The sequence below is a fragment of the Carassius gibelio genome, chromosome A3 (genome assembly GCF_023724105.1).
Source record: "Carassius gibelio isolate Cgi1373 ecotype wild population from Czech Republic chromosome A3, carGib1.2-hapl.c, whole genome shotgun sequence".
Taxonomy (NCBI): Eukaryota; Metazoa; Chordata; class Actinopteri; order Cypriniformes; family Cyprinidae; genus Carassius; species Carassius gibelio.
Genome location: NC_068373.1, coordinates 8969275 through 8983375, shown reverse-complemented (window position 1 = coordinate 8983375; position 14101 = coordinate 8969275). Strand labels below are relative to the sequence as shown.

At 36.1% G+C, this 14101-nt stretch overlaps 1 protein-coding gene across 1 annotated transcript in view; it reads left to right on the top strand.

Annotated features, from left to right (window-relative positions):
* The window catches only part of LOC127941447 (glutamate receptor ionotropic, NMDA 2C-like), a 67966-nt gene that overhangs the window by 20145 nt on the left and 33720 nt on the right, over window positions 1-14101 (top strand). The window contains exons 2-3 of the mRNA XM_052536490.1: window positions 1509-1950; window positions 10749-11347. Coding sequence (XP_052392450.1) covers window positions 1525-1950; window positions 10749-11347 — 1025 coding nt within the window. The 5' untranslated portion in view covers window positions 1509-1524. The remainder of the gene's footprint in view (window positions 1-1508; window positions 1951-10748; window positions 11348-14101) is intronic.

Sequence of the window (14101 nt, the reverse complement as noted above, 5' to 3'; positions counted from 1 at the left end):
ATCACTGCTTTGATATTACTGGATATGAGTTTCAGAGCGTGAAAGGAAGATTGGGCGAGTTATAAACGGAAGATGATAAATGAAAGCTGAATTTAACCTCGTTTTATATCTGAGGTTTTTATATCCATATTGGCGGCCTAAAACAATCTTTAAAAGCCAATAATATAACTCAATGTTTGCCTATTGACTTTTTTTTATTTATTGCAGGGATTATGTTAAACACCCTGTAAATAAAAGAAATTAGGGGTAATAAATCCCCATGTTCTGTTTTTTTTTTTTTTTTTTTTTTTTTACGGTGGCCACCATCTGTTGGATGTGGTTTGAGAGTAGGACAGCATCTGGACAACCCAGTGACTCCCGAGCTCTAACTCTAAACGTGCAATCTCTGCATGCAACTCTAATGGCCTTTAGCATTTAATACGGGAATAGTTCTAAATGGTTTGCTGTTAACGCTGACTGGCAACAGAATGAGTCTGAAGTCTGGATTATGAAGTATTATGGCAGTGTTGTGTCATGGATGAAACTGATCTGTTTACAATAGCACACCTTTTTCTCTGTGTGTGCACAACCCTCTGCAGTGTTATAGCCACTGATCTATAATATAGAGATCAGTGGTTTTAGCCATTGGACATTTATTAGATCATGAAATGTGTTAAAAGGTAGAATGAAGAGTAGAGACTTGGAAGTTTTCTTGTTTTAATAAATGATTACAAAGACAAGTGTTTTGTGTACCAGTGAATCATTCACAATTTTTTTATTTTTATTAAATAAGATACTTTTAATATTTAATCACAATGTTAATGTTATCTTTAAGCAGTTGCAGTAGCTGATTTTTTCATTCCTCAACATCATACAGTATATAGAGGCAAATAGTTACTGATTAACTTTTTCTCTGCCATCGACAACAAAGTTTCTATGGATCAATTCTGTGTTAGAAACGTTGCCAAATAATTCATTTTGAAGTCAAACTCCCACATTTGAAACGCTGTTTAAAAATGTTGCTCACAGTAGATATGTTTGCCTGCACAAATTTTCAGCAATCCAAATAAATCCAATCCAAATTCAGATCCTGTTTAAATTAACCCAAAAATTGCAGTCCAATTACATTTTTTATTTAAATGAACAGTTTGTAAGACATAAATAAACATGAATGTACGTAAAACTAAAACATACTATGTGTAAACAGTTATATGAAATACAAAAGGTCTCAGCTAAACCTATGCATCACGGCACTGTGCATGTGCGCAAAAATCTTTTTTCATCCAATAAAAATAGCCAAATTCAAGTGTTTACATGCTTAGATTTATCCTATTGATCAGATCAATTTAAAATGAGTTGTTGTTAAAAAGTTGTTTGAGCCACAATATGATTGCTAATGTATTATTCCGGTGCATGTAAACGTAGTTAATGTCTTGACTTCTATTTTAGGCATTAATTATATGGCTCATCCACCCTTAAACCCCACCATCCCCTCTTACTGACCCCTGGTTGTGTTCTCTTCCATCCAGGCAGTAGGCGACTGAGATGGGCGTTCATCTAGGCTGTCTCAGCGACACACTGTGGCTGCCGTTGCTGCTGCTGCTGTCCGTCTGCTCTGCCCCCCGCTGCCAGTGCCGCCCGTTCGGGATGATTGAGCCCACCGTGAACGTGGCAGTGGTGTTCAGCGGCTCCGCCTACCAGATGGAGATCAAGGGGCGACTGAGCCGGGAGAACTTCCTGGACCTACCGCTGGAGGTGAACCCCATCACTGTGCTGGTGAACAACACCAATCCACGCTCTCTACTGACACGCATCTGCGACACGCTGGCTGCTAACAGGGTGCACGGGGTGGTCTTTGAAGATAACATTGGGTCCGAGGCAGTGGCGCAGATCCTAGACTTCATCTCCACGCAGACGGCCGTGCCCATAGTGGGCATCAGCGGGGGATCCGCCGTCGTCCTGCCTCACAAGGTCAGAGTCAAACGCTGTGCCAGTTTCAAATGTTGCTTGACCTGAATAGTTAAACTCTGATTTTCTGGGTGTTCATGCTGAGATGAGACTCCCACAGAGTTCTTTCACGGTTTGCATCAAAGACTTGTAAGGGATAATGTACACTCAGCAGCACAAATAAACCCTGACAGAGTCATCCGGACCCTGATGAGAAGTAGAGAGGTCCTGAATCTCCCTTATGGGGTTTATTTTTGGTTGACCGAACATTAAATGGCTAATTATGCAAATGCTTACCAATTAAATAAATAAATTGACATGAAATATCGATTTAATGTGAAATAATGTTGTTATGTGGAAATAGAGTGCAAACATGAGAAACATGAAACTAGGAAAGCTATAGGAAACTAATGAAGGCAGTCTGGTTTACAGTTGTAATTGATCTGTGATTTATAATTTAAGTGTAATTATACTAAAATATTTGAACCCGGAATGTAGATCCCCGGACCTCACACTGGCCAACCAAGAATCAAGCATTTACACTAGTATTCATTGCGGCATACACTGTAAAAAAAGACATCAGTAAAATAACAGAAAAGCTACTGCTAGCTCATTACATTATTCATAAATTTTACAGACATTTCCGTTAATGCTAAAACACAGTTCAATCAAGTAAATATTTCAAAATACTGGTGAAACACCTGTAAATAAATACAAAAAAATCCTTGAAATTAAAGGGTCATGAATTAAGAAATCAAAATTTCCTTGATGTTTTGCAATGTAGAGATCATTGTACTATAAAAACTCTCAATCCTCACATGTGAGATAGTTCAAAACCTCCCCATTAGTCCAAAAACAGATTTTATACTATAATACACGATCACTAAAACTAACATGACCTTGCAAAGGATCCTATATGCTAGATCATATCCTAGGAAAGTGAATATTTATTTTTTAACTATGTGTATGTCTAAGTAGAGCATTATTTGATTGTTCAGTTCATTCTTTGGTAAATCAGGTGCAGTTTCGGCACAGGCATGTTTCTTACTTTTTACATTCCAGTAGTTCAAAACAGTAGAGCAAATGTCCTGGGTTTAATTCCCATGGAATGCATGAACTTATAAAATTAAAACCCTGAATAATGTATGTTGCTAAAAAAGTTCATAAAATGCATAAATGTAACTTTAGGCATGAAAGGAGCTGTTGTGGACTAATGTATAGCTTGATTGCAATGTAAGTCGCTTTAGAAAAACTATCTATCAGATGCAAAAATGTAAAAGTTATTTAATGAATACTAGTAACGAACTGTTGGGATTTTCTGTTATTGAAATGTTGTTGCACACGACAGAAAACACTGTTGTGTAAACCTCTCTCTCGACGGTCTCACAGATTCGGGTCCACACCAAAAGCTCTAGTGTGACAGCAGTATTAATTGGGGAATCTGGTTGATTTAATTGTCCATTATGAATTTTCCTGTTCCATAAAAAGCTTTTTAAGTGGGGCTTTGTTAATACGATACGCGTATGACTGAGCAGTATGAGTCCCTGATGAAAAGTAATGAAAAAGTCAAATTAGGCACAAGCAGCAGTCTCTCAGTGCTGAAATATCTTGGGACACAGCATTGAGTTCAGTGTTCATTTCCAGAAACCCTTGTATTTCGGCACAGCACTGGGGAAATAATGGCTAATTAAAGAATCATCATTCATCATTATTTACAAGCTCTATTGATTTTCCCAGCCTGAATATAGTTTACCACTGGATTGGTTTTCCATACTTTTGATGCGCAGTAAACATCATTAGGCATTAATTTGCATCATCTTTTGTGATGTTTAGGGGTGGATGAATATGAAATTGGTAACACATTTTAGACCAGATAGATTGGAAATAAACATTGTTTGTGTGTTTAAGCAACATCATACAGGCAGTCCATAATATAAAATTGCTGTGAACATGTACTAAGAAAATACATACATACAACTTCACTGTATTGTAACCTTAAAGTAATTTTGTAACATAAAGTCTCAACTTGGTGGTATTGCCGGAGTTATTTGTGAAAGAGCCTGGAAATGGATGGGTCATTTAAGAACTATTGTACATGGACAGTATTAACGAAGGCCAGTCTTTCTCTAGATGTGCATCACTGTGTTGTTCAGGCTGCTGAATTGAAGCAGAGATCAGCTGACCTTTGCTTTAGCTCAAAATGGAGCTGCGAGGAACAATAGATTCCTCTCTGTTTTATTGCTATGCAAATCACAATGAACAATGACATACAGCACAATATATTTATTCCACAAATAAATATAGAAAATATGTTTATTTAGAGCACAATATAAAAAGCACAATATGAAAGCTGAAAGGGATTCTGTAGCAGTATTTCAGCATCTGACTGTATTTATATTCAAAACACTCACTCCACTAGAGCAGAATATTTCTTTTCTAATGCTAAATCCATATATCTGGCTATGAAAATCTTTATTTATAATAAGCTGCAGCATGGGAGGATATTGCAGGTTCAGCTTGTGCTATTGCATTTTACAGATGTTCTTTACGATAGATAGATAGATAGATAGATAGATAGATAGATAGATAGATAGATAGATAGATAGATAGATAGATAGATAGATAGATAGATAGATAGATAGATTATCACAGTTTATTCACTATAGTTTAGAAAATGGTAATAAAATATGATAAGAACTCAGAGTTAAACTGTGTCAGAACAAATTAAAATTTATAATGTCAGATGACACTTAAGCAAAACATGGTCAGCTCAAAGTGTCTCGATAATTTTTGGTCCCAATTTTGGTCACAGTTTACTTTATTTTGTTATCCTCACTTACATTAATGAACTATAGTGTCCTGCAGCCACTAGTAAAAACCAATATTAAAATGTATTATTAAAATCTGGTGTCTGAATAGTTTTTTGTGTTGGACTGCAGTGATTGTCAGGATCTAAGGATTACAAAATACTGTAATAAATTCAGAATTTCTGTCAGAGTGAATATGCCACTTGAACCTGGAAACATACCTTAGAAAGTCTTTAATTGTTTCTGAGGTGTTACTTTTGTGCATAATCATCTCAAACTTCATGCACAAAAAGTTGTTAAATAAACAGAGGAAATGGAGCAGAAAGTTTATTTACGGTTGTGATCATCTTTGCTGTTGACGAACAGCAATATTCCGTTTAGAGAGCTTATTGAGATGAATGTGTATGATTTCAAAAAATTCTCTCAATATCTTTAATATTTGTACCACTTTTTTTGTGTGTGTAAAAGATTTTCTACATTGCCAGTTGTTTTGTCTGTGATGTGTTATTAACTTTAGTCTTGTACACTGTCACAGTCATGACAGTGTCGTATTTTTATCATCTTAATGGGATAATCCAACCCAAAATTAAAAGGTTGCCATTAATCACTTACCCCCATGTTATTTCAAACCCCTAAAAGCTTCATTAATCTTCGGAACACAATTTAAGATCTTTTGCATGAAAACCAGGAGGTTTGAGACTGTCCCATAGACTGCCAAGTAAATAACAGTGTCAAGGTCCAGGAAAAGTATGAAAGACATTGTCAGAATAGTTCATCTGCCATCAGTGATTCAACTGTAACGTTATGAAGCAACGAGAATACTTTTTGTATGCGAATAAGTATCCCTTTAAGTCATGCCTATATAAAAACATTAAAAATACATTTTAGAATTTAGTACAACAGACTAGGAAATGCAATAGAATTACATGTGTAATGTGTATTTATTTATTTCTGTAGACATATTGCCCTAGTATGTATAATATGAATCTCAGTATGAGAGTTTTAAAGAAACAGTTCACTCCAAAAAATGAACATTTGCTGAAAATGTACTCACCCTCGGGCCATCCCAGAATATAGGTGAGTTTGTTTCTTTATCAGAATGGATTTGGAGAAATTTGCATTATATCACTTGTTCACCAGTGCATCCAGAGTCCAGACTCATTCTGATGGCACCCATTCACTGCAGAGGGTCCATTGGTGAACAAGTGATGGAATGCTAAATTTCTCCAAATCTGTTCTGAACTATTATTTCATAACTCTTTTAAGTTTTAGGCCCTCATTGGCAGGCTGGTACAGCTGTACCCAGTAGACTTTTGACAGGCATCTCAAGTTGTGACTGATGAATGCCACCGTTACGCCAGATGCCACCCTGCTGCCCACCTTTCCTGCATATACAGTAGTACGACAGAGAAATTGTTGTTTTTGCAGTAGATAATATTTATATGAGGCAAGCGATTCAAATTTCCCTTTTGATATTATTTAAAATGTATTCTCAAAATATTACGATTTTAACTATTCTTGCCATTTTAACGTAATAATTGAACTTAAAGAAAGACTTTTGTATTACGATGATTTCTATCATGATTGGCTAGCATCTTCTTGAAAGTCACTGCCTAAGATGAGTCAGAATCACAAGTGTCATTTGCATTAATTAGTTTATAGATTAGGTCATATTTAATAGTCTGTATGAATAATTTGCAGGGTGTCCACTAAAATAAAGTTCCAAAACAAAAGAATCACATTTAAAACAATTAAACCCAGGATCCAATCAAACAAAACCATTGGCGGGACTGAAAGCACTCAAAACTGCAGGACAAGGTCACAATGAGTATGTTATGTATAAAAGTATGTATAATCAGTGGCTGATTAACAGAAATTAGCTGGTGTTTGTAGCCATAGTAGCCTAAAATACTGCTGTGATAGTGTGGCCAACTTAGGCACAGATACATGAAAATGTACCACTATATACAATATCCATTTCCTGTTACACATCTGCTCCAGCAATAAAACATGGAGGGATATTAGTGTGGAAACTAACTTTGCTCTGAGAGTTTTATAAATTAAAATTATAAATTTATGCATTTAGCAGATGCTAAGCAACTTACAGTGCATTCAGGCTATCAGTTTTTAACTATCATATGTTCCCGGGGAATCGAACCCCCAACCTCTACCAATTGAGCTAAAGGCACACGATTATTTATTTCACTATTAATGCAACACTCTTAAAAATAAAGGTTTAAAAGTTGTTGTTTATTTTCTTCACAGTAATGCCATAGAAGAACCATTCAAGAGTGAATTACATTTAAAACATCTAAAGAAACTTCTCCACTATAAAGAAGCCTTTGTGCTATGGAAGGTTTCTTTGTTTTTAAGAGTGTACATGACAATTCGTCCCCTTGGAATTATAAGGTTCTATCTGCGTTCTGAGTAGTTTTGAGATATTGAGCTTTAAAGTTTTTGTGTTCCATAGACTTCTGTAGATAGAACCTTATTGTTTTTTCAATAAAAAATCCCAAAATGTACACAACTTAAAATAAAACATCACATAATGTAAATAAATTGTCACAGAATAAGAATATGTGAATAACTCAATTTTGACAAAAATGCCAGATAGAACCTTATAATTCCAAGGGGACGAATTGCTGCATGTAAAACTCTTCTGTATTTTATCCAAACATGATCATATGGCTATTTCGGTCATCTGTTACTTAAAAAAACGAAATCAAAAAACCTAAAGACATTCATGGCCATGCCCTTGATCCTACACAATAACAAGAATCCAATTTAGTCAACAAAAATTCATTTATTTGGTCTGTGTTGTTCTTGCGGCCCACGTACAGAATCTAATCTTGTAGGAAGCGAGCGTTCATGCCTCAACCGTACGATGAGAATGAAATCATTGTGTGTTTCCTCTCAGCAGTCAATCGTGGATCAATGTGGCGTTCATGCTGCTTTCGGCTGCGCGAGCGGCACAGACACGAGGAGATCCGGCAGACACCGTTAACTGTTTTTCAGGCATAAGGAAATAGAACAGCAAATGAACACATCCTTCGCCAATATACCCTTATGATTTCTTCTTATTGGATTTCATTGATATTTGCTTTGCCTAGAAGCTCCTCGGAGACACCGAGCAAGAGATTTGCTTTATCTGGCCGAGCACAGAGCCACAGGTCTTTGTGAGTTGAACACATTGGACTCTCTCTCAATCACACATATGGAGAGACACACAGAGAGAAGTTTACTGTGGAGATTAAGCGTATGTAAGCAGCTAAGCCATTATATTGATCTTTTTACTGGACACCTACGTAATGAGCAATATCAAGAGAAAAAAGGATGAAAAGTAAGCATGTATGTGATTCCGGTTTAAAATCATCAATTGCACAATCACTTTTTGCCTTGTGTATTTTGAGAAATTAAACGTCCCTAAAACGCATTCACTAAAAACCACAAACTTTTCACATTCCAACTAGTTTAATTTGTCCGCTAGTGGCTTTTTTTATTTATCTGGCTAAGGATAATATATTTCATGTATCATAAATATGCTCAGTTAAATAATACTTGATAATCTTATAAATAGTGATAAAATAACAATATTATTTGATAATTAAATTTGACAAAATATGATTAGATTACACATAATATATGTATATTGTTGATTTGTATTTTTTTTTGTTTTCCTCACATTACATATACAATTTTTCACAATTTTTTACTGATATCGCTGTCTTTGCTGTTCTTTAGTAAAAAAATATTGCTGATATTGCTGTTCTTTAGTAAAAAAAAAAATTGGGACAGAATTGCTGTATAGGTGTGAATTACACGGGATGGACAGAAATAATTTATTTTCTTTTTTTTATGGATTTCCATAGTTTTACATTATATGTCTGGGTCTAGAATAAGACTAAAATGCTTAAAATAAAATAAAAAAAATGCATTAAATAAATGAAGACACTGTAAAAAAAAAAAAAAAAAAAAAAATTCCAGATTACATAAGGAATTTCTGTTTTGGAAATTTTCCAAAGTAACATCACAAGAATGATCAAAGCAATGCATTTCTGAAGTAATATGAGTGCTGTTGCATGCTAAAGATGTCTTCATGGCTCTAGGATGTTGTGGGTGCTTGCCAGGGTATTACTATGTGCTTGCTAACATAGCTGGAGCTCATTATCATGTGTATTTGGGTAGGTGTTCAACATCTCTTTAGTATTCTGGTCTGTAGATGTAACTTAGGAACCTTCTTCAGTGTGTAAGTCTATTTTTTGCCCCTTTTAAACTCCAACAAATGGAAATTGTAGATCTGAAGTCTTAGAAAAGTACACCTCTTCTTAACAATCCACATGCTGCAAATTGACAAGCTACTTCAACTGCATGTAGAAGTAGTATTCATCCTCATTCAGACCGACATTGTCATGTTCACAGATAATGTGGATAACATAACATTTAAGGTTTGCTGCGTAACGGCATGCAGAAAAAATATATGAACACATTACCATGGTGCAGGATCTTTCGGTGAATTCATCAGTGTTTCTCTGCAGTGTCTGTAATCTTTGAGGGTGGTAATCCTTTCCAAAGCTTTGCATTTAGATACGGCTTGTGATGTCAGCAAAACGAAGCAGAGTCAGTGGTCACCAAGTTTTTGAGTTACAAGCAGTATTTTAAAAAAAAATGCATGCTCACGCTCTTAGCCAATTACACTGCATATGGGTGAGAGCAGAGAGACAGAAAGATTACTTTTAAGATGACATAAGCTTGACATAATCTCCACTGGCAATGCATAATCATCACTACGCAATACATGGTTCCATTGCAGTCTGTTCTCCATTCAGAGGTCCTTTACATAAGAGCGATTGGGAGTGTTGGGTAAATAGTCTTTTGGTAAATAGTAACATGGCATTCATGTTTTTTAACACAAAATGATCTGAGGACATATATTACAGCATCCAGCGCCAAAGCATGAGTGTTTAAGGCTTGCTTCTTGTGTGGATCACCTTTATCCATCCATCCTTTCCTCCATTGTTTTATCTACATGTTTTAAAGTGTTATACGAAGAAATTTGCATGAAATGTTTCTCATCATTTTTTCTCTTTTATGCATCTAACATTATATTCTTTATGCTGTCAATGTTTTATAAAGTACGTTTTCAAATTACAACAGCAATATCACTGTAAAAAATATTGAGTTAAAACATCAAAGATTATTTGAATACGTTTTACAGGAAAATAATATTTCATTCAGTCTTCAGTTAATTGTTAGTTTTACTACCAATTTTTTAGTGATTTCTTTTCCTGCACCAATTTATTTTAGTGAAAAAGGTAGATTTTTAATTTAGCAAACAATGTTTGTTTTCCTTTTTGTGGTTCTTGATACATGAAAACCCCTTGTCATGGTATTATACCTACACAAATCAGACAACTTAATGCAAAAGTGATACATCGAACCTTAAACAATCTGACAGCTTTGGTTGTTTGGCATGCTGCAGGTTTCTTCGATTGAAATGAGCCATATTTGTACCAAGGAGCTTAATTGAGGCGATTTAAAAGTCTTTAAAACAGTATTCAAAAAGCTTATAAATATCTAACCCATTATATTGCTCTAACAGTGCTTGGTCTCACACCTTGTACTTTTTTAAATGCAATACACGTTCAATGAACCCAGCAATCAAGCACTGTGATTTTTAGAGCAGTTAAAGAGGTCAGCGAACAGGTGGAATAGACGGGAACTTCTCCCGTTCCCAGCCTAATAAACAGGCTTACCCTACTTTCCCTGTGTTTTTGTCTGAAGGACATCACTGTAACGCTGAAAGTATCTCTCAGGAAGCTTTTTCAATTTGAAATCCTCTCTTGGTAGCAGTTGGCCTACATCTACAAAATAAAATCTGGGGAGCATACACACAAACAATAGTATTTTGTCATACAATAATGATTAAATTACACGCAATTGATGTTTTTGGTTTTAACAGCTAGAAGCAATATGGAGAAATGATGTCAAGTTCTCACTTTGCTGTCTCTCTGGCAGGGTGACGGTTCTACCTTCCTTCAGCTGGGCTCTTCCATCGAGCAGCAGATCAATGGGATGTTCAAGATGATGGAGGAGTACAACTGGGACAGTTTTGTGGTTGTGACCAGCCTGTACCCGGGCTATGACACCTATGTGGACAAAATCCGCTCCGTTATCGATACGTCTTACTTCCTCTGGGAGTTGCAGGACATCTTGACGTTTGACATGTCAGCCGACGGCATGAACGACTTCCGTGCCCGCCGGTTACTTCAGCAGATCGACGCGCAGGTGCTGCTGGTGTACTGCTCACACGACGAGGCCCAGTACCTCTTCACCATGGCCAGGGAAGTGGGTTTGGTGGGTCCGGGGTACATCTGGCTTATCCCCAGCCTTGCAGTCGGAAACCCCAATATGCCTCCTCCAGACAGCTTCCCCGTGGGATTGATCAGCATTATCACAGATCGCTGGAAGATGAGCTTGAGAAACAGGGTCAGGGATGGTGTAGCCATCGTGGTGAAAGGAGTGGAGAACTTCCGCAAACAGAGAGGGTTTATTCCTGATGGACACATGGACTGTCAGAGTCTGGTGCGGCCATCCACCAATGACACTCTCTACAGGTGGGTTCTGAGGGGTTTCTTTTATTGTGCCACTAGTGGTTGAAAGATGGCTAACATCTATTAAAATAATTAATATATATATTAGTGAGCTTTGGAAGATGGCTGTGGTAATCAGAAATAACGGATACCTATACATTAAAATTTTTAGATTTGGCCAGATAATCAATTTGGTAAAGATATATTGTGTATCCCTATTAAAAACAACTGTAGGGGCTTTGTCCTCACATTCGTTGGTATTTTTGGCATAACAAAGTCCTTTACTGTAATGCAAGGGGTTGTAAGCAATATACTTAAAGTCTATCAGAAATAGGTAATAGAAATTAAGTAATAATACTTCATCAGAAATAAAATGAAATGACATTTCAACAGACTTTGATTTGGGATGCGCTTATCCTAATACCACTTAATATATATTTGGGAAATGTATTGGATGCTGGTTTTGGACAACAGATGGAGGATATTTTAGGAAATCCAATATACAAATGTGCTATGGTATGAAATTTATGATAAGGTTACAAAAACTCCCAAGAACCTTTGAATTTACCTCACCCAACAGGGTCACCTAAGCAAAATGAAGGTGGATGGATATAAAGTGACAGGAAAGTTTGAACTTCTGCCAGCAGTTTTCTGAAGCAGGGCCAAAAACCAGGGTGCTCATTTGCTGCACATTGCCCAGTCTGTGCCATCCAGATTTAGATACAAGGATCAGAGCAAAGATATAACATGTGATGTGCTCCTTCTTGCCAGGGCTGCCCAAAAGAGCAATCTGGTGCCATCTGTGCCAGGGAACACAACAAATCCTATTTCGTCAGAAAATGTTTTAATCATCCATAGGGGAGCAGAGTTTGAGCGGCCGAGGTAGAGAGAGGTGCTCTGGGTTTGGTGCAGCCCAAGGTCACTGGGTTGTAAATCATGTGGAAAATCTGTAAATGTGTGTGTGTGTGTGTGTGTGTGTGTGTGTGTGTGTGTGTGTGCATTGCTCTAAAATACCACAAGTGGTTTTTATACCATTATCAAAAGAGATTATGCTTCCTCATTTTATTCCCAACATGTATACTGTCAACACATACAAATAATTTTAGTATAATCTTTACACAACACTTTTCATTAAAAGTTCATACACATCCAATTTGTTCTAAATATTTTTGTTTCATTTTCCAGTTAAAATATTTAATTGAAACAATATAAATGTGCGCAAGATAATGGTTCAGTCTCTACATGACGGTTAGCATATAGTCTAAGAAAGCTGTTGCCTTAATAGGCAGTGAGGCAGCTCACTAAGTTTTGGAACAGAACTGAACACATTCACATTCCCTTAGTAGCATGACTTTTTGACAATATAATCTTGCTTTTGAAGGGATTTAGTTTCTCATTTCTCATTCAGTTTTGAGATAAAATGCCACTGAAATGATCTCGATCCAGAAGAATCACCCTCATTATTGATGGGCCGTTTTTAATTAAGTATGCGATTAAATCATTTTACCTGTTAATGAGATTACAGCAGATTATCAGTTTATGCTGTCTTTTCACACAGATGACACTCAAGTGTGCCCATAATACTCAGGGGGCTTTCATCACCTCCGCTGGGACGCTGTATGTGTGAGAGAGGTGTATAGATGAGACAAGGCTGTCCAATATCCCACCCACAGCGAGATCAAATTATGCTGCATGATGAATCATGTGGCTGCAGTTATCAGATTTTTTTTAATGCTTTGAGCATAAGATTATACCTTTTCAATAAAATTAGACATGATGCAATGTTCAGTATCAAAAGTGTATCTGACTTTCAAAGCACTAATTGAGTTTGTTCTGACGATGTATTCCACTTGATCTTAAAGGGTTATTTCACCCAATATTCAAAAGTATGTCATTAATAACTCACCCTCATGTCGTTCCCAACCCATAAGACCTCAGTTCATCTTCAGAACACAGTTTAAGATATTTTAGATTTAGTCCGAGAGCTCTCAGTACCTCCATTGAAGCTGTGTGTACGGTCTACTGTCCATGTCCAGAAAGGTAAGAAAACATCAAAGTAGTCCATGTGACATCAGAGGGTATTGTCAATAATCTGACGATACGATACGTATCATGATACAGGGGTTGCGATACGATAAGTTGCGATACATTGCGATACTTCTTATTTTAGGAATAGTATATATTGTAAGGAAAGCTGTCATTAAGAACACCACCATACGCAAACCTTAGCAATAAATAAATAAATAAAAATTGTCTAACCAGAACACAGTGGGATCTGCATTTGCAATAATCAGTCCCTGTAACATTCAACGTTATTGAACCCCTTTTTGTGCAGTACGAGTAAACGGGGATAAATTAAACTGCTTGAAGGATCCTTTAATAAAATAAAACAATATAAAAACAATAAAAGCATAATCTAAAAAACCAAGCCTTGTGCATTATAAAGAATAACATAGTTATTATATCACAGTTGGTTTGATACTTTTATCTCTAACGGTGTCAGAGTTTAATTAATTTAAGTGGGTACAGTTTATAAAACATTTGAAAAATATGGATTCAGTACTGTATATAACAACAATAAAGGCATAATCTGAAAAACTAAGCCTTGTGCATTATACTGAATACTATTCTGTGTATTTTACAGTTGGTTTGATACCTTTAGATCAAATGGTGTTGTCGTTTAATAGATTTATATTAAAGTTGTAAAATTATTATAAAACACATAAAACAGTAAGATGGAACTTTGTGCAATAACATTTATATATTTTAATATATTCT